General features: G+C 32.4%; 4 protein-coding genes across 12 annotated transcripts; all 4 read left to right on the forward strand.

Annotated features, from left to right (window-relative positions):
• The first annotated feature begins 1,221 nt into the window (after window positions 1–1,221).
• LOC145303791 (splicing factor 3B subunit 4-like) lies at window positions 1,222–7,653 on the forward strand. The gene is made up of 7 exons (XM_080145402.1): window positions 1,222–1,364; window positions 4,815–4,886; window positions 5,156–5,304; window positions 5,562–5,637; window positions 6,036–6,132; window positions 6,560–6,638; window positions 6,811–7,653. Exons 1-7 carry the CDS (start codon window positions 1,332–1,334, stop codon window positions 7,508–7,510), a joined length of 1,206 nt encoding a protein of 401 aa, XP_080001528.1. The 5' UTR covers window positions 1,222–1,331; the 3' UTR covers window positions 7,511–7,653.
• On the forward strand, window positions 7,606–15,533 carry Vamp7 (Vesicle-associated membrane protein 7). 8 transcript variants are annotated; one of them, XM_080145405.1, is made up of 9 exons: window positions 7,606–7,749; window positions 8,022–8,134; window positions 8,940–9,018; window positions 10,027–10,134; window positions 10,745–10,794; window positions 12,910–13,039; window positions 13,394–13,627; window positions 13,939–14,710; window positions 14,818–15,533. In XM_080145405.1, the coding sequence occupies exons 1-7, from the start codon at window positions 7,661–7,663 to the stop codon at window positions 13,485–13,487; spliced, it is 663 nt and encodes a 220-aa protein (XP_080001531.1). In that variant the 5' UTR covers window positions 7,606–7,660; the 3' UTR covers window positions 13,488–13,627; window positions 13,939–14,710; window positions 14,818–15,533. The 8 variants fall into 8 exon arrangements, with proteins under 8 accessions (XP_080001531.1, XP_080001532.1, XP_080001530.1 ...); XM_080145406.1 differs by having other exon boundaries at window positions 13,939–14,067; window positions 14,441–15,533; XM_080145404.1 differs by having other exon boundaries at window positions 13,939–15,533.
• Window positions 15,514–18,233, forward strand: LOC145303794 (uncharacterized). Its single transcript, XM_080145414.1, has 4 exons — window positions 15,514–15,648; window positions 16,235–16,330; window positions 17,119–17,172; window positions 17,708–18,233. Exons 1-4 carry the CDS (start codon window positions 15,514–15,516, stop codon window positions 17,828–17,830), a joined length of 408 nt encoding a protein of 135 aa, XP_080001540.1. The 3' UTR covers window positions 17,831–18,233.
• On the forward strand, window positions 18,220–24,832 carry LOC145303793 (adenosine 5'-monophosphoramidase HINT1-like). Of its 2 annotated transcripts, XM_080145412.1 has the most exons (9): window positions 18,220–18,285; window positions 18,662–18,706; window positions 20,945–21,017; window positions 21,340–21,437; window positions 21,885–21,938; window positions 23,310–23,363; window positions 23,559–23,593; window positions 23,991–24,141; window positions 24,605–24,832. In XM_080145412.1, the coding sequence occupies exons 1-8, from the start codon at window positions 18,220–18,222 to the stop codon at window positions 24,085–24,087; spliced, it is 522 nt and encodes a 173-aa protein (XP_080001538.1). In that variant the 3' UTR covers window positions 24,088–24,141; window positions 24,605–24,832. The 2 variants fall into 2 exon arrangements, with proteins under 2 accessions (XP_080001538.1, XP_080001539.1); XM_080145413.1 differs by lacking the exon at window positions 23,559–23,593 and having other exon boundaries at window positions 23,310–23,398.
• The last annotated feature ends 1,751 nt before the right edge of the window (window positions 24,833–26,583 follow it).

Below are 26,583 nucleotides of genomic sequence, written 5' to 3' on the forward strand. Positions count from 1 at the left end.
TCAATATATTAAAATTAATATGAAGTGACCAGTTATAAGACTTTCAGAGTTACTGAAACTATTTTGTATAGGAAAGGAATATTATACATTAGATATTTATGAATGATACACTTCGGTTGTCATGGCAATATAAAACCAAAAAAATATTTGTAGTTTTTTTAAATGTCGGCATCCAAAATATTTTGTTTTAAAAAGCTAATAAACTTGTTTATAAACTTGAATCAATGTGTTTTTTTCTTTTCAAATTATAAATACTATAGATGCTTCGCCTCTAGGCCTTCAAGGTTGGTTAAGGAGGTCAGAAAATAGCCTAAATCAACCCAAAGACATTTATGAAGCTTCCTTGAAAGTGCGATCTATTCAAACCAACAATTTCCGACAACTTTAGCTTAGGACAAAAAAATTTATTACTATACATTGTAGGATACTAGCGAATGCGCCCCTAGCATATAGTTGCCTTGAATTTTAAGGATGGAAATCTAAAAGTGGTAGAAAAATAGCCTAAAGCCATCCCAATAGTTAAATCTAGTTAAATAAAGTAGCCAAAAACTCTCCCTGGACCTGTGTGAAGCTTACCTAAAAGATGATCCATTGGTTTAGTGGTAATTAAGATCTTAAGCTTTAGACAAAAAAACCTTTACCACTTTTTAAAATGTTAAAAAAATAACCTCTGTGTTTATATATATAAATACTTTATAAAATAGGATGCTAAATGGTTGCGCACGCACCCCTAGACTCTAGAGGCTTTAAATTGGAAAAACATAGCCTAAATCCATTCAAAGATGTATATATAAAGCTTCTCTGAAAAGCATTACTTATTCGGACCAGCCTTTTCCAAGGTCCTTTGCTAAAAATAAAAAATGTACTACTTTATATTATTAAAAAAGGGGTTTCTTCAATAGCATCTACATAGGAGCTTTTTAGAGCTTTTGGTAAAGACAGACAAACATCCTACATTAATGAACGATGTTGCAATTAAAAGGAAAAAACTGTTTTTAAAGAAAGAGAGGAAGAAATTTAAAATAATTTGAAGAAAAAAATCCTTATCCCAAAACTAATAACTTAGTTTATAATGTCGTCGTTATGATAATAAATCGCGGCATTCCTTAGTTGTATTGCGCATTTACATTTTCGGGCTCTTCGTGCGTCGTTATTTTTGTGTACATTTCAAAACAAAAGCCCTTTTCTTTCAATAATTTGAATAATTTATGAATAAAATTAGCTTTGTTCTAGTGTCTTTTAATTATATTTAATATTTTCAGATAAAGTAATAATGTTAAAATTGTAAATTTAATTAGAAGTGAACGTTTTTTGATAAAAGATTATTAAGAATGGCGGCTGGTCCTATTTCTGAAAGAAATCAGGTACATGTACTGTTTAGTAGCGCGGCTTATATGATATTTAAGTTAGGATAGTACGATCTTCCGTACCTACATATTTTACATTTACAATTAACGTCGATTGATAGAGTTAAGATTTTTTAAACTAGTTCCTGACTTTTAAAGGGCTGGGTAGTAGCACGAAATGCATTTGAATTTAAAGGGATAGTTTTACGAAGTGTATTTAAAGAGTTAAGGTACTTAGAGTAGTGAACTTTTATATGTCTTAGTAGAATATATTAGGCATTGGATAGATATGATTAGGTATATGTTAAAGAATTTTTAACATTGACCAGACCAAACTTTTTTTATTTGACAATATCTAAAAAAGTTGAAGTGATTTGCCACATAAATTACATGAGAATGGTCTATTTTTTTCCAAATATGTATAGCCAAAACAACAATATCAGAGAATCTTTTTCCACATATTTCACAAGAGTTATAAAAAAATTGAACAGGGGTTCCCCTTGGGACAAGTTACTTAGAAAACATAAAAAAATAACGTCCGGTTCATTATAGGACAGGTTTTATAGAGATTCTTTTTAAAAAATAAAGAAAACCGTCCGGTTTACTTACAATATACAAATTATCTCACGCGGAAATACCAACTAACCATACAACATATATATATATTAGTGATGGGAATCCGGATCCGGAATCCGGAATCCGCCCAATTTTCGGCCAATTTTGGAATCCGAATCCGGATCCGGAATCCGTTTTTTATAGCGGATTCCGGATGCTAAATTGGTAGGCTAAAATTACCGTCTTTTTTCTTACAACTCCCTCTGTTTGAAGGCAAAGATAAAAAAAAAATTTCTACATAACAAATTTTAATAATTACTAATGTGATGTAAATGTTTTAGTTATGCTGGAAGTCAACACTTTAAACAAATCAAGGCTTTAACCAAGTAACATAGTGATAAATTAACCGAAAAAGCTATCCCTCAGTGACGGACGGCCTTACTGCTAGAATCCGGAATCCGAATCCGGAATCCGCCAAAAATAAGAATCCGGAATCCGCAAGAATCCGTCACTTTTTTTTGACGGATTCCTTCAGAATCCGGAATCCGAATCCGGCCCAAAAATTCGACGGATTCCCATCCCTAATATATATACATAAAAAGACCATTCTCATGTAATTTATGTTGCAAATCACTAACTTTTTTAGATATTGTCAAATAAAAAAGTTCGGTCAGGTCAATGTTAAAATTCTTTATCACAATCATATCTATCCAATGCCTAATATATTCTACTAAGACATATAAAAAGATCACTACCCTAAGTACTATACTAAATATTTTTATTGGTCATTCTTTGTTGTTATGTGTATTTTGTTGTATAAAAAGTTTGAAGTTCTATCAACTAGTAAATGCTATCTAAAGTTGTATTTATGACAAAAAAGTTTTTGCCATATATAACATGCAAGGAAGTTGAAAATAAAAATGAAAAACTCATTTTTTAAGGAAAATCCCTGGTCAAATCTTTTAATTTTAATCAATAACTTTATATTATGCACTACTACGTTATTTAAAATAGAAAAAACTTACAGTTCACTATTTTTTTTTAAATGCACTTCGTGAAACTATCCCTTTAGTGAACAGCAAATTGTTTTCTGTATAATGGTATAAATTACATTCATAGGGCATATATTTTCACTAAAATAGCATGACGACTAATTTAGTTATGTCTTAATTGATTGTCATATTTTGTTATACTAAATTATATATGTTTGCAACTTCTGTAACTTCTGCTTGAAATAATTTTTCTGAAATGCATTTCATGCAACTATCCCTATAGCTGCATGTTTTTATTGATGTCCAAAACTGCAGAAATTGAAATCTAGGCTGACACAAAAGAAATTGAATAACTTTTGTTGTTCAATTTCATACATACTTTCAGATTATATAGTTGATTTAATTATATTTAAGTAATAGTCCTTATTAACTCCCTCGATCACAACCTTCCCCATTTTTATGTATATTGTATAAAACTACGTCTTATGTGTACAATTTCTTAGATAAAATTTTTAAGGAGGGGGGGGGGGGGGTGGAGTTCTGGCACTTTAGCGTAAACAGGGAGCTTAAGCTTTGTCTTAAGAGTTAGTTTTGGGATGAAGTAGATGTATTACCCAGCTAACATTTTCATTAAAATTCATTTAATTTTCATCTTTTTCGCTTACATCTATTCATTTAAAATCATCATGCCAGAAAAATGAAAATCAGGGATATTTCAGAATCAACTCCCTTCTAAAATGGCACCGATTTTGATGATTATAGAAATGAATTTTAAATGACAATCATTTTTGTGGAGACCTGACTTTTAAATGACAGTCATGTTTATAGAGAAATGAAATTTACATGCCAGGTCATCTTTTGACGGAAATAATATATAATGTAAAGCAGCATCCAAGGACTTGCCACATGTAGTATGATGGTCAAAGATATTACTAAAATAAATAATGTGTTGTAGTTGCCACTGAATTTAGTCGTTTATATGACTAATTAAAATTGTAATTCAAATAAGATTTCTTTATTTTAAATGAATGTTAAAAATTCCTTTCATGTTAAAAAATATTTCCTTTATATTTTCTAATAACATAATAATTACTCAATTTTAATTAAATTTATTTTTACTTAACTTTTCCCACTTTTAAAATTTAAATTTGAGACCTCTAGCGGGATTTTTTCTAACAATGTAATATAGAAAAAAAGAATATCATGAAAATTAAATGAAAGTCATTTAGATGAAAAAAAGATGACAGGAATGTTTTTTTCATGAAAAAAATGAAAAGTAAATGACCAGCATTTATTTTTCATCTCTTAATGATATGAAGATTCTTGGCATAATTTGGAAAAAGTCAAACATGAAAATTTAATGCCAGGTCATTTTTCGGAAATTACAAAAATGAAAAATAAATGCTGGTCATTCACTTTTCATTTTCAATGAAAAAAACATTCTTTTCATCTTTCTGGCATTTGGGGGAAAATTACAAAAATGAAAAAAAAAATGCTGGTCATTTATTTTTCATTTTTAATGAAAAAAAGATTCCTATCATTTCTATGAATTTGAAATTGTCATTTAATTTTTTTGGAGAGATGACGCATGTTTGACTGGGAAAAGAAGATGGATTTGGCCTTTAAAATATAAGAAAATTAAACCACAAAAAGAAACTTTTATTGCCAAGAGCGTATAAATAGCAAATCTTTTAAATTCTTATGATTTTGCATTGAGAAACTATTGTTTATAATCCGAATACTGTTATTTTTCTTATGATAAATTTTAAAGATATAAATAAGATAGGAATCACACTTTTTTGTAATTTCCCTTTAATACCTAACTAATTTCATTTGTAACAATTCACCTAAACTTAAGTAGAATTTCTTGACAGTAAGTCTAGTTATATAGCATGAATCCTGAAATATTTTATTTATTTAGGATGCCACCATCTATGTGGGAGGTCTGGATGAAAAAGTTAATGAAGCTTTACTATGGGAACTTTTCGTTCAGGTATTATTTAACAGTTTAAAGTTTAATAAACAATAATTGAAAATAAACGTTGATTCTCATATCTATCTAATTTTACCAACTCTTATTAAACAATACAGAAGAAAATGTAATATTTTTTGGGGGACAGTTTTTCTTGGACTTTTTGAGATTCTTTTGCCAACAACTGTTCAAACCTTTCTAGAATTCAAAAGAAGCTTCTTCGCTACAGACACACAGACATCCTGTTTCTTTTAAATAAGAATTTACCTAATTAAATTGAATATGTTTAGGCTGGTCCAGTAATGAACGTTCACATGCCAAAAGATCGTGTGACCACCATGCACCAGGGATATGGGTTTGTTGAGTTCTTGGGTGAAGACGATGCGGACTATTCTATCAAGATCATGAATATGATTAAACTATATGGAAAACCCATAAGGTGAAAATAACTAGGGAAAAGTTAATAAACAACGCTTTCTTTCCTCCTATTTTTGTCTAGATTAGTAAGAATTTTGAAATAAAATTTTTTTGTCTTTTAATACCTATGGAAAATTTAAATTATTATTTTAACAAACTGAACTCTTAAAAATGCATATATACAGTTCAAAATTTTCGAAGCTACCTATAGAATAATTTTCATAAAATTATCCCAATAACAAATTAGAAACTACTTGTCTTATTTTGAAATATTTGTAGAGTAAACAAGGCAAGTGCTCATCAAAAGAATTTGGATGTTGGCGCAAATATTTTCATTGGTAACTTGGATCCAGAGGTATGAAGGTTTTTTTTAGTAGCGAAGCTTCTATATAATTTCATATTTCCCTCCCTCGGTCTATCCGTTGAAAAATAGAATTGGGAAAACGCGATTTTCTCGACTCATTTTCAAGATAAACAGCTGAATCACATTGTCAACATTTTCATTATTATGTAGCATAATAAAGTATAAGACATCCATAGCGGTCGAAATGCTGTAGCTTTCTTTATTTTAAAATTTCGCTTATTGTCGTTGCGTTGCATATAAACGTAGTTGTTGCATATGTTAGTCTTGTTTACATTTGATTTCTTTTATTTTGCTAGTATAATATATGAAAAAAGGGGTAATATTTATATGTTACCTAATAAAGATAGAAAGTGACACTCAAATCAATTCAAGAAACTATAATTGTCTAGGTTGATGAGAAACTGTTGTACGACACCTTCTCTGCCTTTGGTGTTATCCTGACTACCCCTAAGATTCAGAGGGATCCAGATTCTGGAAATTCTAAAGGTTGGACATTAAATAAAAAGATATTTTAAAAACTGTGATGTCCGTTGTTGAATACACCTATAGCATTTTGGGGGGGGGGGGGTAACACTTTAGCGTAATACGTAATTATTATGCTAGGTATTAGGTACTAAGGTAATTTAGGATAAAAGTATAGTAATATATTAATGTTTCTGGGAAAACTCCCCCCTTACCATCTACCAACGCCCATGGGTTAGAAAATACTTAATCCATTGCAGTCTAAGGAATTATATTAATTAAAAACCTCATGGTTTATCTCCCTCCACACTTTGAAGGGGTTAACCCTAGTGTTCTTGTTGGAGAAAAGGACTCGTATCAAGTTAATTTTTGTAACTAGGTAGTTAATCTTTCATTTTTTTAAATGTAGATATTTTTGTTCTGATAAGATTATTTATAAAATATATTTTAGGTTTTGCTTTCATCAATTATGCCAGCTTTGAAGCTTCAGACGCAGCCATTGAGGCCATGAATGGACAATATCTTTGCAACAGGAATGAACATATTATTTTCTTTAAAAAATTTCTTGAAACTGGTCTCTGTTAGATCTTTACCCATATAAGCCTAATGGCCTGTTTCTTTTCTTTTAAATAGTCACCTTATAAAGCTAAAATGTATTTAACCATATTTATAAACTCTGTAAGATTAATATGTTTGAATGTTCAGAGCAATCCAAATCTCATATGCATTTAAGAAGGACGCCAAGGGCGAGCGTCACGGCTCTGCCGCCGAAAGATTGTTGGCCGCTCAAAATCCTTTATCCCAGGCCGACAGACCTCATCAACTGTTTGCAGATGCGCCCAGTGCAAATGCTCCGCCTCCACCTATTGGCGGTGGACCGCCCACAAGCATGCCGCCAGGATCAGGTCCCCCAGGGCTACCACCGCCCCCTGTTCCACCCCCAGGAGGATTACCGCCTCCGCTGCCGCCTGGCCCGCCGGGAGCTCATCCACTGCCCAATCTGCCGCCGCCTCCTCCGCCAGGCAGCATGGGTCCAGGCGGACCACCAGGCATGCGTCCGCCAATGCCGCCGCCACCTGGATGGGGCGCGCCGAACCAAGGCGGGCCGCCAGGTCCTCCGGGCATGCGCATGCCTCCGCCGCCAGGATGGATGCCGCCCGGCCCAGGCGGGCCTCATGGTGGACCACCGAGACATGGATTCGGTGGACCGCCCGGTCATGGAGGACCACCAGGTCATCATGGACCTCCTGGACACGGACCACCCGGTCATGGAGGGCCTCCACATGGATGGAGGGGTCCACCACCCCCCGGCTGGGGACCACCACCTCCCCCACGCCACCACGGGGGTCAAAATTACCCTCCCCGCCCACCTTTCCATCATGGTGGTGGGGGAAGATATTAAAATGTCTTCTTATCCCTCACAAAATGTATCGTTATTGCTTTTTTGTAACATTGTATTATTTTTTAACATTTACATAAGGAAAAAATACCTGATTTTTTAAAAGTTTTCATCTCACATACCTAGTTGTGTTAATATTTTGCAGATATCCTAATGATGCAGATCCTATATTGTGTGATATCCCGGGGGAATACTGTTCTCACCAAGTATGCATCATGCGTTGGCAATTTTAGTGAAATTAGGTAAGAATATTTTTTTAGGTACCTAGTAAATCTTAAGTTATTCGGGTCTGTATGTAACTTTCATGCCTTTGAAATATGTTTTAGTTCATTTTTTATGCTCTCCATCAAAGTGTATGTTGAACATTGAAACTATATTTTTGATAAATTAAAAAATTAGGGGGGAGGGGGGCAGAAGTAGTTTTTTCCTATGCCTAACCCCTGCACCGCGGGGCCTTCACCGAACTTGACCGAAAAACTACTTCCCCCTTATTTGAAATTTGATGTATTTTTAGTGATCTGGTGATATCAAAGATACCCTTTGGAGATGGAAAAATGACATACAAACACGGCAACTATTTGTACCATTATATTCAAGAGGATGGGCTTGTTTATTTATGCATTACAGGTTTAGTTAACTTATCTGATTATTAGGAGCTAAGCTACTCTGTAATTCACTTTGTCCGTCCGTGTGTCCTTAAAATGACATAGAAACACGGCAACTATTTGTATCATTATATTCAAGAGGAATGGATTAGTTTATTTATGCATTACAGTTTAACATATCTAATTAATAGTAGCTGCGAAACTACTATATAATTCACGTTGATTGTTTGTCCGTCCATCAGTCGGTTGGTCTGTAACGCTATGGGAGAAATGTTATATTCTCTAATGCTATTTATTTGGTACATATTGTCCGCAGGGTTTCGGATCCGCATTGATTTTTTGCGGATCCGGATCCTCAAAATTTGGTCTGTGCGGATCCGGATCCTACCGGATCCGGTTCCGGATCCTTGACAATAAAAATAAAATCACCAAACCTTTCAAAAAATATTTATTATTTAATTCGATTCAAAAATACTTTTAATTTTCAAGTCTGACCCTAAACCTTAAAGATTGGCTCTCATCAAGAGAATGTCTGAGATTGTATATAAATTTAGGTAGATTTTTCCATTTTTCCATTTTTTCCGCATTTTTTTGAGTCCAAGGATCCGAAACCCTGATTGTCCGTTTGTCCAACCATTATTTTTTTGTGCTCGCTACTTACGCATCTAGTCATCCTTGTTAAATGATTATTAGTATTGGTATAATAATATACCTACCTACAATCTAAATCATCCAAATGGGGGTTTAACGTAATGAGGGTCATACCTCTCCCCCCCCTCCCCCATTTTTGTTGTTGAAATTTAGCCATTTATTTATTTTAATTTCAGAGGATGGATTTGGACAGAAGGATGCTTTTCATTTTCTCGACAGAACACAAAACAGATTTAAGAAAAGATTTGCACTTAGGTAAGTGATTAAAGATAATTTTGTTTTAGAAGATAAGACCTTAAATAAAAAAATTGAAAAATTTGGCATAATTATATTGCCACAGCGAGTTAGAATTAAGGAATTGTTCCATTACGAGATCATTTCTAGAAAGTTAGTTCCTATTGAAAAGTCAATTTTTAAGCATGTCCCACATTATTCTAGGTTTTCCCTCTCCCACATAGTTTTTATTTTTTCCTTTAGCCGGGGATGGGGATCCCATGCAGAATTTACACCCCTGAGATATCTATAATACAAAGTAGAACGATGTCTGTCCGTCTGAAGCTTAAGATCTCAGTAACCGCTGAACCGATTGGGCTCTACTTTTCAGGGATTATACCTACTGGTCCTGTGATGGTTTTAAGCTATTTTCTTGGGGGGTGGGACACCCCCAACCTCCCCCAAAAAACAAAAAATCCCCCCCCCATTTTTTTTATCTTTTTTTTTATTTTCCTTGGTCCTTTTTTTTTTTTTTTGCAGCAGATCCCTTCGTCCTTTATCACCTCTTGGGGCAAAGCCCCTAGAGTCTGGGGGCGAAGCCGCTAGTGTTAAAATAAAGAGAAAGGAATTGAAAATGATTGATAAAATTTAAATATATCTTCATGTCATAGAGTAAATAATTCTAATAGGTTGAAGCAAGGGATTTAAAGGGATAAGATAATTGCCGATAAATTGGTGTACATCCCTAAGGAGGATATACTAGATTACCCCTTCCTGTATATTACAGTTTGTAGTTAAAATATTTAAACCTCAACTTGCTTAACCAACCAATCACAATTCAAAGAAAGTCCCCAAAGTTGTTAAGCCAACGAAGAAGAAAAAGGTATTTTAAAACTTTGGGGGACTAGTGTAATAAACAGCCAAATGTCTCCTACCTCCCTTGAAGCACATTCTAACTTTAAATACAGAATTATGATTCCTAGGACGATTAGATAATTTATAAGCGAAGCAAATCAATAATCATATCTTGTCAACCTGTTTCATATTTAGGGCCCAGACAGCTTCAGCGTACAGTTTAAACACAGAATTCAGCCTGGTTATCAGGGAGGAGATGGATAGATACAATAATAACAGTCATGAACACGAGAAAATTACAATGTAAGTATGTTGTCTTAATATGAACTAGCGGCTGTGCACCTACCATTCAGGAAATAGTATTTAAATGTGAGATAGTGTAGAAAAATAGCCCTAAAACCATACCAAGGATATTTATTAAAAACAAACTATTTCAGATGATTATTTTTCCCAATTAAAAGAATAATACTTCTCTGGGACGTCCAATCTTTTAATTTGATACTTGTACATTTGACTTTCTAATAACATATGATTACTTCATAGTCATACTCATGAACACGAAAAAATTACAATGTATGTAAGCTTATTATAAACTAGCGGCTTCACCCATAGCAACCAGGTTCAGATAAAAATATCCTTGAAACCTCATTTCTAAGACTACAATTCAAAATTCAACATAAACTTTTTTGTTGTCAGAAATTATCATATTTTATACAAAAAGAATTTTATTTCTGCATTTGACTCACTTTAATAACATTACGTTATACCAAAATGAAGAATTTATGATTTTACTCACAGAAAAGTTTTTAAAGACTTGGATTTATTCCAAAGGGTTTCAAATTGATTCTTATTTAAGAATCTGACACGCGGCTAACTAGCCCTGACCTTTATATAAAACTTTATATTTTTTTAGGATACAAGACGAAGTCAACCAAGTTAAAGATATTATGGTCAGAAATATAGGTAAGAAAATGAAGTTAGATTTTTAAATTCTTCTTGAAATACCTACCTAATTTGATAGTTTTTATCTCATAGAATTTTTATCAAAAGCGAAGCTTTTTATAAGTAGATACGTAGTTCCGTAACTAGGAGGTAAGGGTAGAAAATCTATACCTCTTAGTTGAAAAAAATTATGAATCTTATATATTTATTTGTATAAAAAATATACTTTCACAAAACTGACCTTATTAGATGGTTATGAGGAAAGGGAAGAAAATCTATACCTCTTAGTTGAAAAAAATTATGAATCTTATATATTTATTTGTATAAAAAATATACTTTCACAAAACTGACCTTATTAGATGGTTATGAGGAAAGGGAAGAAAATCTATACCTCTTAGTTGAAAAAAATTATGAATCTTATATATTTATTTGTATAAAAAATATACTTTCACAAAACTGACCTTATTAGATGGTTATGAGGAAAGGGAAGAAAATCTATACCTCTTAGTTGAAAAAAATTATGAATCTTATATATTTATTTGTATAAATAATATACTTTCACAAAACTGACCTTATTAGATGGTTATGAGGAAAGGGAAGAAAATCTATACCTCTTAGTTGAAAAAAATTATGAATCTTATATATTTATTTGTATAAAAAATATACTTTCACAAAACTGACCTTATTAGATGGTTATGAGGAAAGGGAAGAAAATCTATACCTCTTAGTTGAAAAAAATTATGAATCTTATATATTTATTTGTATAAAAAATATACTTTCACAAAACTGACCTTATTAGATGGTTATGAGGAAAGGGAAGAAAATCTATACATCTTAGTTGAAAAAAATTATGAATCTTATATATTTATTTGTATAAAAAAATATACTTTCACAAAACTGACCTTATTAGATGGTTATGAGGAAAGGGAAGAAAATCTATACCTCTTAGTTGAAAAAAATTATGAATCTTATATATTTATTTGTATAAAAAATATACTTTCACAAAACTGACCTTATTAGATGGTTATGAGGAAAGGGAAGAAAATCTATACCTCTTAGTTGAAAAAAATTATGAATCTTATATATTTATTTGTATAAAAAATATACTTTCACAAAACTGACCTTATTAGATGGTTATGAGGAAAGGGAAGAAAATCTATACCTCTTAGTTGAAAAAAATTATGAATCTTATATATTTATTTGTATAAAAAATATACTTTCACAAAACTGACCTTATTAGATGGTTATGAGGAAAGGGAAGAAAATCTATACCTCTTAGTTGAAAAAAATTATGAATCTTATATATTTATTTGTATAAAAAATATACTTTCACAAAACTGACCTTATTAGATGGTTATGAGGAAAGGGAAGAAAATCTATACCTCTTAGTTGAAAAAAATTATGAATCTTATATATTTATTTGTATAAAAAATATACTTTCACAAAACTGACCTTATTAGATGGTTATGAGGAAAGGGAAGAAAATCTATACCTCTTAGTTGAAAAAAATTATGAATCTTATATATTTATTTGTATAAAAAATATACTTTCACAAAACTGACCTTATTAGATGGTTATGAGGAAAGGGAAGAAAATCTATACCTCTTAGTTGAAAAAAATTATGAATCTTATATATTTATTTGTATAAAAAATATACTTTCACAAAACTGACCTTATTAGATGGTTATGAGGAAAGGGAAGAAAATCTATACCTCTTAGTTGAAAAAAATTATGAATCTTATATATTTATTTGTATAAAAAATATACTTTCACAAAACTGACCTTATTAGATGGTTATGAGGAAAGGGAAGAAAATCTATACATCTTAGTTGAATGAATATATCTTGATATCTACTACATATGTAAAAAAAAGACCCTTTCATAAATCAGTGAAAATAAAACACTTATAAAACTGACCTTATTAGGTGATTAAGAGGAAAGGGTAGAAAATTTATACTTGAATGAATAAATCTTGAAGTTAATGTAAAAAAAGACCCTTTTATAAATCAAAATTTATCAGATGGTTAGGAGGAAATGGGAGAAAATATAGATATCTTAGTTAAAAAGATTAGGGATCTTTATATTTATGTAATGTAAATGGATAACAATCCCTTCTCATAAAACTGACCTTTTCAGATGATCTGGTGGAAAGAGGAGAGAAGCTGGACCTGCTAGTAGATAAAACTGACAACCTTTCAGCCACAGCCGTTACCTTCAAGACAACCGCCAGAACGGTTCATCATAAAATGTGGTGGAAAAACGTTAGGTATGCCTTTGTTCGGTTTGTTACTTTACCAACCAGTATGGCTTAGAAACCTATTAATATCCGCTTGATTAGAACTGGTTCAGATCCATACTGAAAAATCATGTATCATATCGTATTTTCTACGAATAATAAAATAAAAATGATAAAATTAACACCAGTTTTGTTGGCTCGGGCGTTTGGGGCCAAGTAAACTGGTATAAATGGTATAATTTTCCTTTACAATTCGAGGAAAGCTGTCTTTAATACGTTTATGCTAAGAGGGTATTTTATTTACTTAGTTCGTTATGTGTATGTAATGCTCTGACGGGCATTTCATTTTTATATTAAAGTTTATTAATGTTTTTTATCTTTCAGATGGACCATCGTGGTGTGTATAGCTGTTCTGATATTCGTGTACTTCATCGTGTCCATGTCTTGTGGTGGTATGGCCTGGCCTAAATGTGTTTAATAACACACACACACACACACACGCTTGCTTCTATACATTCTGTCCTTGTTTGATTTTAAGTCACAAATTTTTATGCATTAAAGAATATTATTTTTAATCTATATAAAAAATGTTACATTTTCCCCCTGATTTTAGCATAGGTATTTAAAGTTTAAATAGTTTCAAGTTTAAGCTGATACAATTCCTAGAAATCAAATAAGACTTTCATTTTTCTTATGATTAAAGTTTAATCATCAATCATAAAAATAAATTAAAAAACAAAAAAATTACATTATTAAAATTGTTTAAATGCAAAAATTTCCCTGCTACCTCACTCCTTATTGTAACAGTAATCTATAAAATCAAATAATTACAATATTTTGCACTGATATGCACAGCAGAATTTACTTTTTTTCTTCATATTTTACTTTAGATATTAAAATTAATATTTTAATATTTAAAACATTTGTAGTATATCAATATTATAGCTATTTAAAATCTTTTTTGTTTGTTTTTAAAAAATATTTCTTATTTCCGTTAATTTAATCCAAACTGTATTTTTATCAAATCAGATTTTAATCATTGAGTACAATTCATAAAAGTATTATCATGGCGTTGATGCAGAAGATCTAAAGATTTAACATTACAAAGATCTAATTTACAAAAGACCAAATGCTACAAAAGGTCTAATGTTAAAAAAGACCTAATTCTACAAAATTAATATACATTATACAAACATACAATGGGCTAGGTTAATGTATATAATATGTTATGTACATAAATTTTGTAAGTTAGTTCTTTTGTAATTTAGACCTTTTGTAACATTAGATCTTTTGTAAAATTAGACCTATTGCAGAACTATACCTTTTGTAACATTAGAACTAATGTAGCATTTGACCATTTAACCTTTTGTAAATTAGGAATTCTGTAATTGGATCTTTTGATGCAACGCCATTATTATACCTATCTTTTAGTCACTTCAAACCTTCAATTGCATTTAATCATCATCAAAATTTACATCAAAGTATATTAAAATTTATAAAAGATCTTTAAAACGAATCAAAGAGTTTTTAGTTTTAGTCAAAGTTTTGAATTTCATACTAGTCCAAAGATTAATAAATAATACAATTTCCAGTTTCGCTTCCAAACCGATTAATATCCGGTGGATTAAAACCGGTTCTCAGCCATACTGAAAAATTATGTATAGCATCGTATTATAACCAGTTTTCTACAAATATAAAAATGTACAATCATAAGATTAGAACTATTTTTTAGTCCGTGCCTTTAGCATCTCTGGGCTAAATAAACTGGTTTTAATTTTAGAATTGTATATTTTTATATCCATGGAAAGCTGTTTAAAATTCACGACGATAAATAACTATCCTACCTATGAAACATTCATAATTTTATAGTTTCCAACTATTACAAGTTCCCGGTGATTATGTAGGTCATGTAAATTATGGAATCAAGAGCGTAATAACATTATAGAAAGCTAAAACATTATATTTAACCAGGGGTGTATATTCTTCATAGGATCCCCTGTTAAAGGGGGGGGGGGGGAGAGTATTGAAAAACATATTTCTCCTTGGTGGAAAAAAACTAGGGAAAAAAATGAAATATTTTGCAGCAGGGAAAAAATAATTCTTGTGCAGAATATACATCCCTGTAATGTTTCTAAGTGTTCTTTATATCTTCATTACGATATATCTAGATCTACAAAGATGACCCCTCCCTTATAAGTTTAATTATAAGTCTTGATGTAAATATGCTTTTATTTACTTTTTAAAAATCTAGCTTTATTGTCTTACTTTTCAGTATAAATAAACATACAAAATAAAGTAAAATATATTAATTAATAAAAGTAATTTTATATTTGACTCATTTACTGTATTAATATACATTAAGAGATTATATTTTATAATTCTGACTTAATGATTAAATGCATAACTTTCTTCTCAAAGATTTTAACATTCAAAGTTGTGTCTTTAATCATATAGCTTAAACCCTATTTGTAAATAAATAAATCTATATACTAGAATAAATATACATGAAAATTATACTTGCAGACATTGATAAAATGGGTAAGATTAGCACACTAGTGAGCTTGGGTGTACGGGTTGGTGCTGTGGGCGCCACTGTCTATGGTCTTAACCAAGTTGGTGCCTTTGGTGATGTTCACCAGGTAGACAAATACCTCTTATTTAAAAGTAAAAGGATATAATATTTGTCATTTCGATAAGTTTCTCCTGTATCAGTGTATAGTCAAGCTACGTACAGGCCTAATGTTTTACATCTTTTTGGGGGGAGGGTACTTCCACCCTCCAAAGAAAATATTCCTTGGAATAGATTACCTAGAGATTTAGAAATATATTTTATAAAACTTTTTTATGGGTAGGCTGCAAATAAATAAAAAAATTAAGAAGTGATAAAATTGTTGTTGAACAATGTTCTGATAGATTGATATAAACTATCATGAAGGTCAGGGACGTGCTATGAATTGGGGTGTAATGCGGTGATAATCCCCCTTCTCCACTTTTTGGTGAGGTTCCCCCCCCCCCCTTCCTCAAGTAAATTGTTAGTGGGAGATAATTGCGACATAATATGATAATCCCCATTCCCTACAAATAAAATAAACTTGTAACTACCGTCCTCATCCCTATTGAGATATTGTTGCCCTGTCGCAAAAAAACTTATAAAATGTAAAGTTTGGACGTCCTTCATATATAATATGTAAACTTCTCTATAATTAAAATACAACTTTAATCTAGGGCAAGGCTGCTCTGGAGAAAGTAAAGTCTATGAGCCTAGAAGATTTAGTTGGTAAAGATATTGCGGATCAAATTCCTGCTGTAGAAATGCCTGAGGTTATACGGTTCAACAAAACTAACAAGGATGACAACATCCATAAATAGCGAAGCACACGAAATCATGGATAGACAAACGAACAAATTGAATTCAAATTGTCCTTAAAGCGAGGAATAAAAAGAAATATAGAGCGACTTCAGACAAATTTAAGTATAAAGTAGCTTCGCTACAAGAAAATAATATTTCTACTTATTCATCATGTCGGCTTACTGTAATGGAGGTGTTAGCAAGAGTAAAGGAATGCTTTGACCTTTAAAAAGGCGCAACTTATTACTATTCACAGTCAGGATTTATTGACAAAGGTTGTGCAATGAAATGGTTGGTTGTCTTTCGGGTATTAACTTATATAACACCCCATTTGTTTGAAAATAAAATGCTGCATTGCTGATCCTAATGGCGAGGAGGTTGCTTTTATTTAAAAACAAGGATGACAACTTCCATAATAGAGAATCTCAAAATATTACTCATAAAACCTTTCATTAACAAATGTTGAGTAACAACTTATTTCATGTTGGTTAAAATTGTTTTAATAAAGACAAAGAACATCATGTTTCAAATGGACATACAGAATTTTTTGTTTTTAATATAGAGTTGCTTCGCTTTCTACTAGACTGTTTATTAATAAGAATTATTATGTCAAGTTTCAAATCGACAATACCAACGATAAGAGCTATCCGTCGCGGACGGACGCTCAGACCGGCTCTAGTATTAGAAAAGCTTTGCATTTGATAAGTAAATTTTTATTGTCTAAAAAAATTGTATTGTTATAACCAGATGAACCTTATAGGAGATAACCTCAACTTTGTCAACTGTCAGAAACACAACAAGTGATGTTTCAAAGGTAATCCTATTTTTTTTTATACAAAGGGGTAGTTGCACGAAATGCTTTTAATTTTGAATTTATTGAACTGTATATTTTTTCCTCTTCAATGGCTTTAACTACATTTGTATGGCATGTATTTGAAAGAATTTGAATTTTCTACCATGTAGTTTTAAAAATATCAAGACTTGAAAATCGTATTCTTGTTATATACCTTTACAATTCATATAGCTGACTAAAAATAAAAAGCATAACGACTAATTTAGTGATGTCTAATTGTTTTTTTTTATTTATAATACAAAATTATATATGTTTGATGGTATACTTCTAACTTATGCTTGAAATCATTATTCTGAAATGCACTTCATGCAACTATCCCTTTGGCCATAAACAATCCAATATACTAAATTAACAGGATGTTTCATTCTATGTATACTATGTATGTCAGCTTAGATCTTGAAAACGGCTGGACGTTCGTTTCACCATTTTCCGGGAAGATTTACATTGGTTTCACATGGTTTTAGGCCATTCTGTATAATGATTAATCTTATTTCAGAACTTGCCAGGATACTGGAACTACGGCGTAGAATCCACATTTACAGCAGCCACTAATCTGCCAGATACCAGCAAACATTACCTGGTTCTTGCCGTAGAAGAGGCTAAGAAATCTATGAATTAGATTTTCAGATAATTTTGTTGTTGTAGATTTTTAAAGAAATATAATCAATGTTCGATTGATTACTAGTAAAACCAGTTTATATTTTGAAAAACCTTATGTTATTGAGGAGAATGATATGTTCAATGAAAAAAAAAAGATTTCAAACGGCAAAAAAAAATTTGAAATCGCCTAAATATTATTCATGGAAAAACCTCCCTTTTTAAAAATCTACTAAACTGATTTTGTAGTTTCATGATTATATAAAAAAAGAATAAAATATTTTAAAATACATTCAGTTGCAAAATTTATTACAATGCTAATGAAAAAAGGGTTTATTATAAAAAGTAGTCATTTATAATAGTTTATTTCAAGTAAAAGCAAGCTTTTTAATAAACCAAAATTGTAAAAAAATGCTTTTTCAGAATGCTAAAATGTTAGCTCTAAGAATAATTTCAGGTTCTTTAGCCCATAAAACGGTGAGTTGATTCAAATTAAATTTTGGGTACTACTAACATTGTCTCTGGGTTAAAAATCGAAAAAAAATAAAATTTGCATGATAAAATCATCAAAATTTGGTTTATTAATTAGCATGTTTTACAACATAGATTACCATCTAATTAATGTTCTTTGTATATTATTAAAATTATTGTAATACTTAAAATTATTACTTTTCTTATAACATACCTACCTAATAAAAGTTTGTTTTATTTTTTTCTTAAGAAAAGGGGTAATTTGAATTGAAATTTAAACAATGTAGTAGAAATATTTATATACATAATGTTCATGATTTTGTGAATTGTAAAGAAATTTTTCTTGTTAATAACCCAACTGAACCCTGATATAATATTTCAGAGGCCTCTTGTCAGCCATAATCTCTTGTCTGTCATAACAAATCAGGTACCTACAGAGAATTTAAAGATTTAATAGTAGCATTGATAATCAAAAGTAGTTGGATGTGTGTTTGTTCAGTATTTTCTTGGAAACTAACTAGGTGTTTATATTCTGCACAAGATTTTATTTCTCATCATTTTAAGGGATTTTTGTAACTGTAGATGAGAGGACAAGTAGCTTTTTGCTGATTTTTCATATATTTCTATGGCGTCTTTGGTCCAATTTTCAAATTATTTTCTTGGTAAAAGTATCATCTAACTTTTTCAATAGACTCCCCCCCCCCCCCTAGATATACCACACTTTTCTGGGATCTTGCTGTGTCAAGTATCAACTGTTGGGAATATCAAAGGATGACTCCATGCAAAATTTGAGCCGGATCCGGCCAAAACCGGCCGTGAATTTTATGAAAAACCGGTTTTTTTCCGGTTTTTAGGGGGTATCTCTAAAACAATTCAGCTGGAGCAAAACCGGTTGGAGGTACAAAAAATTTTACTTTACATAAAATTTAGCCAATGCAATTGCCTACAAAAATGTACTTAATCATCAACTTGATTGGACAACTCTTTCTCCTCCTAAATGTCCATTAAAACCTCGGAAACGGCAAAAATCGCCAAAAATCACGCCTTCGGCGACGAATAACGGCTAAACGGTCAGCCGGAGGCGAATGAAACATAAATAAAGAAATGTCCGCCTCAAAAAGTTGTTTAATATCAAAGAGATGCCCAAAGTCCCTAAAACGACTCCTTCCCCTCCTTTAAGGGGAAAAACTGAAAAAACGTGATTTTCAAAAGTATGCCCACTTCGTGGGTATGGGGGGCACTGAACCCGTCACCCCAGGGTCACCAAATATAAAGTCTAGGCGGCCCACAATGCTGAATTTTCACCAAGTAAAAGTCTTGTGTCATTATCTCTTATGAGAAAAAAGTTATTAATTAATTAAAATTTTAAATTGGGATTTTTTGATGGATTTCTTTGATGAAATGACAGGCCGGTCAATTTCTAGGCCATTTTTTGCGGTTTTTGGGCCGTCACGCCCAAATGGTTTGAGATAATCTCATGGGACCTTTTGCTCAACCTAAGTTTGGTTATTTGTGAGGTCTAGGGAAAAAAATCATACTTACGCAAAAGATTATAATTATGATCTTTACACAGAAAAATGGCACGAGGTGAGGGTTTGAGGGGACAAAATGAGCCGACTAGCGATTTTTGACGGCGCGTAGCTACGTCGTGCTTCATCCAATCCGGGATTTTTTTTTTCTTAGACCTCACAAATAACCAGACTTAGGTCGGGCAAAAGGTCCCAAGAAATTATCTCAAACCGTTTGGGCGTGGCGGGCCGAAAACAGCAAAAAATGGCCTAAAAATTGACCAGCCTGTCATTTAATCAAAGAAATCCATCAAAAAATCACAATTTGAAATTTTAATTAATTAATAACTTTTTTCTCATAAGAGATAATGACACAAGACTTTCACTTGGTGAAAATTCAGCATTGTGGGCCGCCTAGACTTTATATTTGGTGACCCTGGGGTGACGGGTTCAGTGCCCCCTGCACCCACGAAGTGGGCATACTTTTGAAAATCACGTTTTTTTCAGTTTTTCCCCTTAAAGGAGGTGAAGGAGTCGTTTTAGGGACTTTAAGCATCTCTTTGATGTTGAACAACTTTTTGAGGCGGACATTTCTTTATTTATGTTTCATTCGCCTCCGGCTGACCGTTTAGCCGTTATTCGTCGCCGAAGGCGTGATTTTTGGCGATTTTTGCCGTTTCCGAGGTTTTAATGGACATTTAGGAGGGGAAAGAGTTGTCCAATCAAGATGATGAAGTACATTTTTGTAGGTTTTTTATAAAATTCACGGCCCGATTTGGCCGGATCCGGCTCAAATTTTGCATGGAGTCATCCTTTGATATTCCCAACAGTTGATACTTGACACAGCAAGATCCCAGAAAAGTGTGGTATATCTACCCCCCCCCCCCCCCCCCTCCCCCAACTTCCTAGCCTGGGATCCCATGCAGAATGTTTGTTAAGATCTTGCTAACCACTGAACCGATTGAGTTCTCCATATTTGGGAAGCTTCACATAGGTTCCTTAAGGGTTTTAAATTAAGTCTTAAAATTTTAGGCTGTTAATAGGTCCCAAACCTCTCCCTTGGAAAACAAAACCTCTAGGTATATGTGAAGCCATTATTTTCTTCATAATATGCTTGAAACATAAATATTATGACATAATTTAAATGTTTATTATAGGCTGCGGCTGTGCCTAAAATACCCTGGCGAACAATGTCTGAAGAAGCCAAGGCTCAAGCCGGACGCCCGGAAGGTCAGATATAATATTTTATTTAAGAGATGCTTCTTCTTAAGTCAGATGGCAGAAGGAGTGAATATTGGACTGTAACTTAAACTTGTCAGTTAGGAGGCAATTTTGTTTTTCGTAATTTTGAGGGTTAAAATATAAATTTTTCATCCTTAAGATCCTTGAGGAAGGGAGAGGACACTACAATTTTTCTCAGCTCATTTGTTTTCAATAGGGTACCAGCTACTAAAAGTACATTATTTTTAATCGGGAAATCATTTTTATTCCGTCTACATTACAATAATCTGTATCTCTGTGATCTTGCTTTGATAATAATATTTTGTATCAGGGCCAACTATTTTCTCCAAGATTCTGGATGGAAGTATTCCCGCCACATTTATACACCAGGATGACCAGTGCGTTGCATTCAAAGATGTCTCACCACAGGTAGAAATGCTGATTGGTGCTTGTCCTCAAAATGCATAAATGCTAAAAATTGAAAATTAAGGGGATATCTAATTCTACACAGTTGTTTTTTTCCCTGACCAACCCTGAGTGGCTATCCTGTTTTAATATGACCTAACTTTATCTTAAGTAAAACACTCACACACAGTTACACTGAAAGCTACCCTCCCCAGGTTTTTCAATTAACATCTAAATTATGGGTAAGTAAAATTCTGACACATTGAATATTCCCCCCCCCCCCCCTTATTTTCAATGTTGCCGTTGGGCGCACAGTTATGGAATCTCGACCATAAACATTTTTTATCCAATCTTGACAAGAGAGGTATTTTTGGAAAGAGGAATATATATAGAAAACGCCTATATAAATTAGAAAATCCGCAGAAATTATATTTGCAAGTTGTAATTCAGTTAATTTCTATTTCTTTTTAGGCCCCTGTCCATTTTCTGGTGATTCCAAGAAAACCCATTGCCATGATTGAAGAGGTATTTATTAGAAATATAAATATTAAATAATTATAAAAACCACAAATCTATGGTTTTAGTTGTACGGCTAATTATTAACAAAGTTTGTCCATTCGTAGTTTTCAAATTCATGTACACATACCAAGTAAGTTTGATTATCATGGACCTAACTCACTCAAATTATGGATTATTAATTTTTTCTATGGGTGATTATTTCGTTTGGGAGTTTGAAGAAACCCTCTCCCGAAATAGTTATAAACCTTACCTTGGCCTATAAGAAGCTTAACTGTAAAGGAGAACTGTATCGGTCCAGCGGTGAGCTACAGTATACGTTACGAAAAATGACCGGTCTTTAAAATGGTCTAGACCCCCCTGTAATGAAGTTGTAACCGTATTTTGTGTGATCTTTATATACATGTATGATGGTGTTTGTATCGGTCAATTAGACTTAAGAACATTTTCCGACATTTAGCAGACTCTGAAAGAAAATATTAAAAATGAAAAAATTCAGACCCTTATTTTTTAAAGTAAATTTTACTCAAGCTCAAAAATCACATAGAAAAATTAATTTTAGCCTAGGGGTTATTCAGAGTTTTATCTCAAGCATAAAATTCTGCTTCTATAGACACCTTACTCAGCTTCCTAGCTCTCATACAAGTAATTTGAGCACAAAAAGCATGTATCAAGTACTCAAAATCAATTAAATTTGGGCTTTGTGCCCAGGGTGCCCAATTTTCATATCTCAGCCCACAGAAGGGCTAGAAAAAAGTTCTTTAGCTTTTTGGTAATGGCAGAAGGAATAAAAGACAGTTACCATTTGAACTCATAGTCTAAAATGACTTTAGAGTACCCTTAGGGCCGTTTATAGGCTAGAATCTAGACATTTTAGATTTTCGATTTTCAGGATTCCAGGAATGAGTCTTTGGTTTGACTTTAGCTCGCTAAAAGTGGAGCTATGGTTAAGATATTGGAGTTTAGTCTTCTTTACCCTCTCACTGTGGTATCTCAGTGTACTATCCTAGCTTGGTAACTCGATATCTCAAATATCAAGGCGCTGAGACAACTTTTAGTGAGACCGTTTTGGTAGAGGTAGGAAAAAATTCACTCAAAATACATAATTGGTTGATTTTTGACATTTTTAATATCTTCTTTTATAGCCTGCAAAATGTGGGTAAATGTTCTTTAATCTCATTTACCGCAACAAACACAAGAATACGTATGTATAAAGAGCACACACACAAAAAAAATGGTTAAAACTTTATTAGAAGGGGGGCAATAGCATTTTAAAGACCGGTCATTTTTTGTAACGTATACTGTAGTTCCTATGCTACAGACAAAAAAGCTTACTACTTGATGTATATTAAGATAGGATGAATCTATTCTAATTTATAGGCTGAGGATAGCGACGCAGCCCTTCTGGGACATCTAATGTTGGTTGCTAGGAAGGTTGCCAAGGAACAGGGTCTGGAAAAGGGATACAGGTGAGAGGGATAGATAGATAGATAGATATCACTTCTGGGACATCTAATGTTGGTTGCTAGAAAAGTTGCCAAAGGAACACGGTCTTTAAAAGGGATACAAATGAGAAAGATAGATAGATAGATATCACTTCTGGGACATCTAATGTTGGTAGCTAGAAAGGTTGCCAAGGAACAGGGCCTGGAAAAGGGATACAGGTGAGAGGGATAGATAGATAGTAATATGTCTATAAGTAATATGCCTTTAGTTGGACTTAAGGGAAGAGGGAGTGGGGAAATTTCAATTTTAGTTTTTTAAATAAAAAATTTTGGGTAGGAGAATTTTTTTTTCTTGGGGTGATATTTCTTGGAATGTTGGAGGTACTCCTAAAAATACCTAGTTAAAACCTTTCTTGTACCAAAGAAGAAACATGGCGATGGTTTAGCGTTTAGCGCGATCTTTCGCTAGATAACAAGTTCTAAAAATGTTTAATGTTGGTAGCCAAAGTAAGTACATGTAAACTTGTAAATTATCATGGTAACAGATAGATAGTTATTTAGCAAGTAAGACATCTATTATCTGTCTAAACCTATATATCTTTATCTTCTTATCTAGGATTGTGATTAATAATGGAGTAGAAGGTGCCCAATCCGTGTATCATCTTCATATTCATGTTATGGGGGGCAGACAAATGTCTTGGCCTCCTGGCTAAGACGGACAGACAGACGACGGCCTCCGTATTGTTTTTTTGCTCACTTTCTATCAGGTAAAATTTACTTCATAAAAATCTCTTTAAAGTTGATAAGGATGACAATATCCATAAAAGTGAGCGTTGCAATTCTGAAGGTCATACAAACGAAATTTAGGTATTTAGTTTTAGAAGTTTAAACAATTTTTTTAATAAATCTTAACAAATGACCTACTTAAAATACAGGTTGCTTAACATGACAGAGATAGAGGGGACAATTTTCTGATAAATTACGCAAGTCCTGGGAAAAGGGAATGTGATTCTGACAAAAAAAAATCTGAGTGAAAATTTTCCCACAACCCCTTCCCTAATTTCTCCCCTTCTTACCCACTTCCCATTAGGTACACACACAAAAAATTGTTACGCCAACATAACGCCAACAAGATATTTAATTTTCGGCAATTTCGAATAATTGGCTGAATAGCAGCCCCTGTGGTCCCCCAAGTATCATATTAACGTTTATTTAATTTATTATTTTTAGGATTTCTTCAAAAATGGCCTCCACAGAAAATGCTATGCGGATTTTTTAAATACCCTGGTGAAAAAAACATCTTTTTTTTATTTTTACACCAATAGCTTTTTTACAATTTGTTATTATGCAACAAAAATATGATTTGAGCTTATTTCTCTAATTTATTTCATATTTTGTTTTTATCCTAATTATTTTGCATGTTTTTAAATCGAAATACATTCAATTGTTTTTTAAAAATCTTGTTTTCTTTATTTTTTTTAAATTAGAATTATTACTTTTTATTGTTATTTGTTGTCTCATGATCATTGATAATTTTAAAAGGAAAGCTACTCTACAATTTAGTGGTTTCAATAATAGTATGTCTTATCGGGCTATGGTTTTAAATAGTTTTACATGAATAGCTTGCGGCAGTACATATCTTTATTACAGATAACCAACATAACAATCTAAACTTAATTTCAACTCATAACAGTTCATGGTTATATGTTGCAACTTTTCTTAGAGTCAAGATAATTCTCGTTAACATAAATCTGAGGCGGCAGTTAAAACTATTTTAAGGACTTTTTATTAATTTGAAAGACAACTAGGAAATGTATTACATTTTGCGCCAGAGTTCATTTAATTATAACCAGGGTGTCGGAGCCGTTTAATTTTGATCCGCTCCCGGCTCCGAAACACTGATTATAACTTCTTGCATATAAATATTTTTATATTTGCCCCAGCAGTTTTGAATTTAATTCAAGTCCAATTATCCCTTCTACACAATACACCAGAGACTCAGGGAAATAACAATGGACGATAATTTAATCATATTCCCGTTTTTATGTGTTGAATTCTACTTTTGAGAGCTGATAATTATGGAAGGGTGTAGGGGTTGAAGATTAAATTAATCGTCATTGTCCTCTCCCTCCCTGACGCAATATTCACAGAGAGAGGGGACAAATGGCCGTTTATTATACTAGTCCCCAAAGTTTTATAATAATGATTTCTTATTCGTTGGCTGAACAACTCTGGGGACTTCAGTGAATTTGAGCGGTTGATTCATTAAGTTGAGTGTTCAAACGTTTCAACAACTGAAATTAATCTACAGAAGGGGTAATATTATATATTAATAAGGGGTATATTATCATTGGGGAAGTACTTCAATTTATCGGCCATTGTCCTCTCCCTCCCTGACTCGATACACACAAAATTGTAGAGAAACTTGTTTTACAAGTATCAGATAGCTCTATACAAAACGGTATAAAAATTTTTAAGATTTAAACAGCAAAGATATTCTATATATGTCTGTTGGTCTGTGGATGCCATGAAACATCACGTTCATCCTAAATTATCAAAATATTACCAAATTTTTCTTTCCAGGGATCTAAAGGGAAAAGACAATGGCCGATAAATCGATGTAAATCCCCAATGATGATACTCAAAATCACCCCTTCTGTAGATTAGAATTAGTGATCGAAACGTTGGAAACTCAACTTAATGAATCAACCAATCACAATTCACTAAAGTCCCCAAAGGTGTTAAGCCAACAAATAAGAAAACGTTATATAAAACTTTAGGGACTAGTGAAATAAACATTTTTTCTGTATTATAGTTAACTGTCGTTTTTTTCTAACTGTAGTAAGTCGGCATGTTTTTGCTAATGTCGATAAATTGTTTAGTAAGGCTTATTATTATTTTAAAATCTACTTGACTACTGACGTAATCAGTTTTTCGCTATTAGTTTTTTTTAAAGTAGTTCTGTACGAACACTATAAGAATTTAATTTTGATGTCTACTTACACAGTAGATACGAACAAGATAAAATTCTACATTTTAAATAGATGATTATTTCATAGATGTTTATCACTAAATATGATTAAACTAGAACGAATTTCCCCATAATTAGAGCATTAATATCTCAGAAATTGAAGGTCTGAATTGGTTTTACTTTTCAGATTAGCTTTGTAAATGGTTGGGATGGTTTTAAGCTATTTTCTGGCCGCCCC

Source organism: Acartia tonsa, chromosome 13 (genome assembly GCF_053477335.1).
Source record: "Acartia tonsa isolate MP-2025a chromosome 13, ASM5347733v1, whole genome shotgun sequence".
Lineage (NCBI taxonomy): Eukaryota > Metazoa > Arthropoda > Copepoda > Calanoida > Acartiidae > Acartia > Acartia tonsa.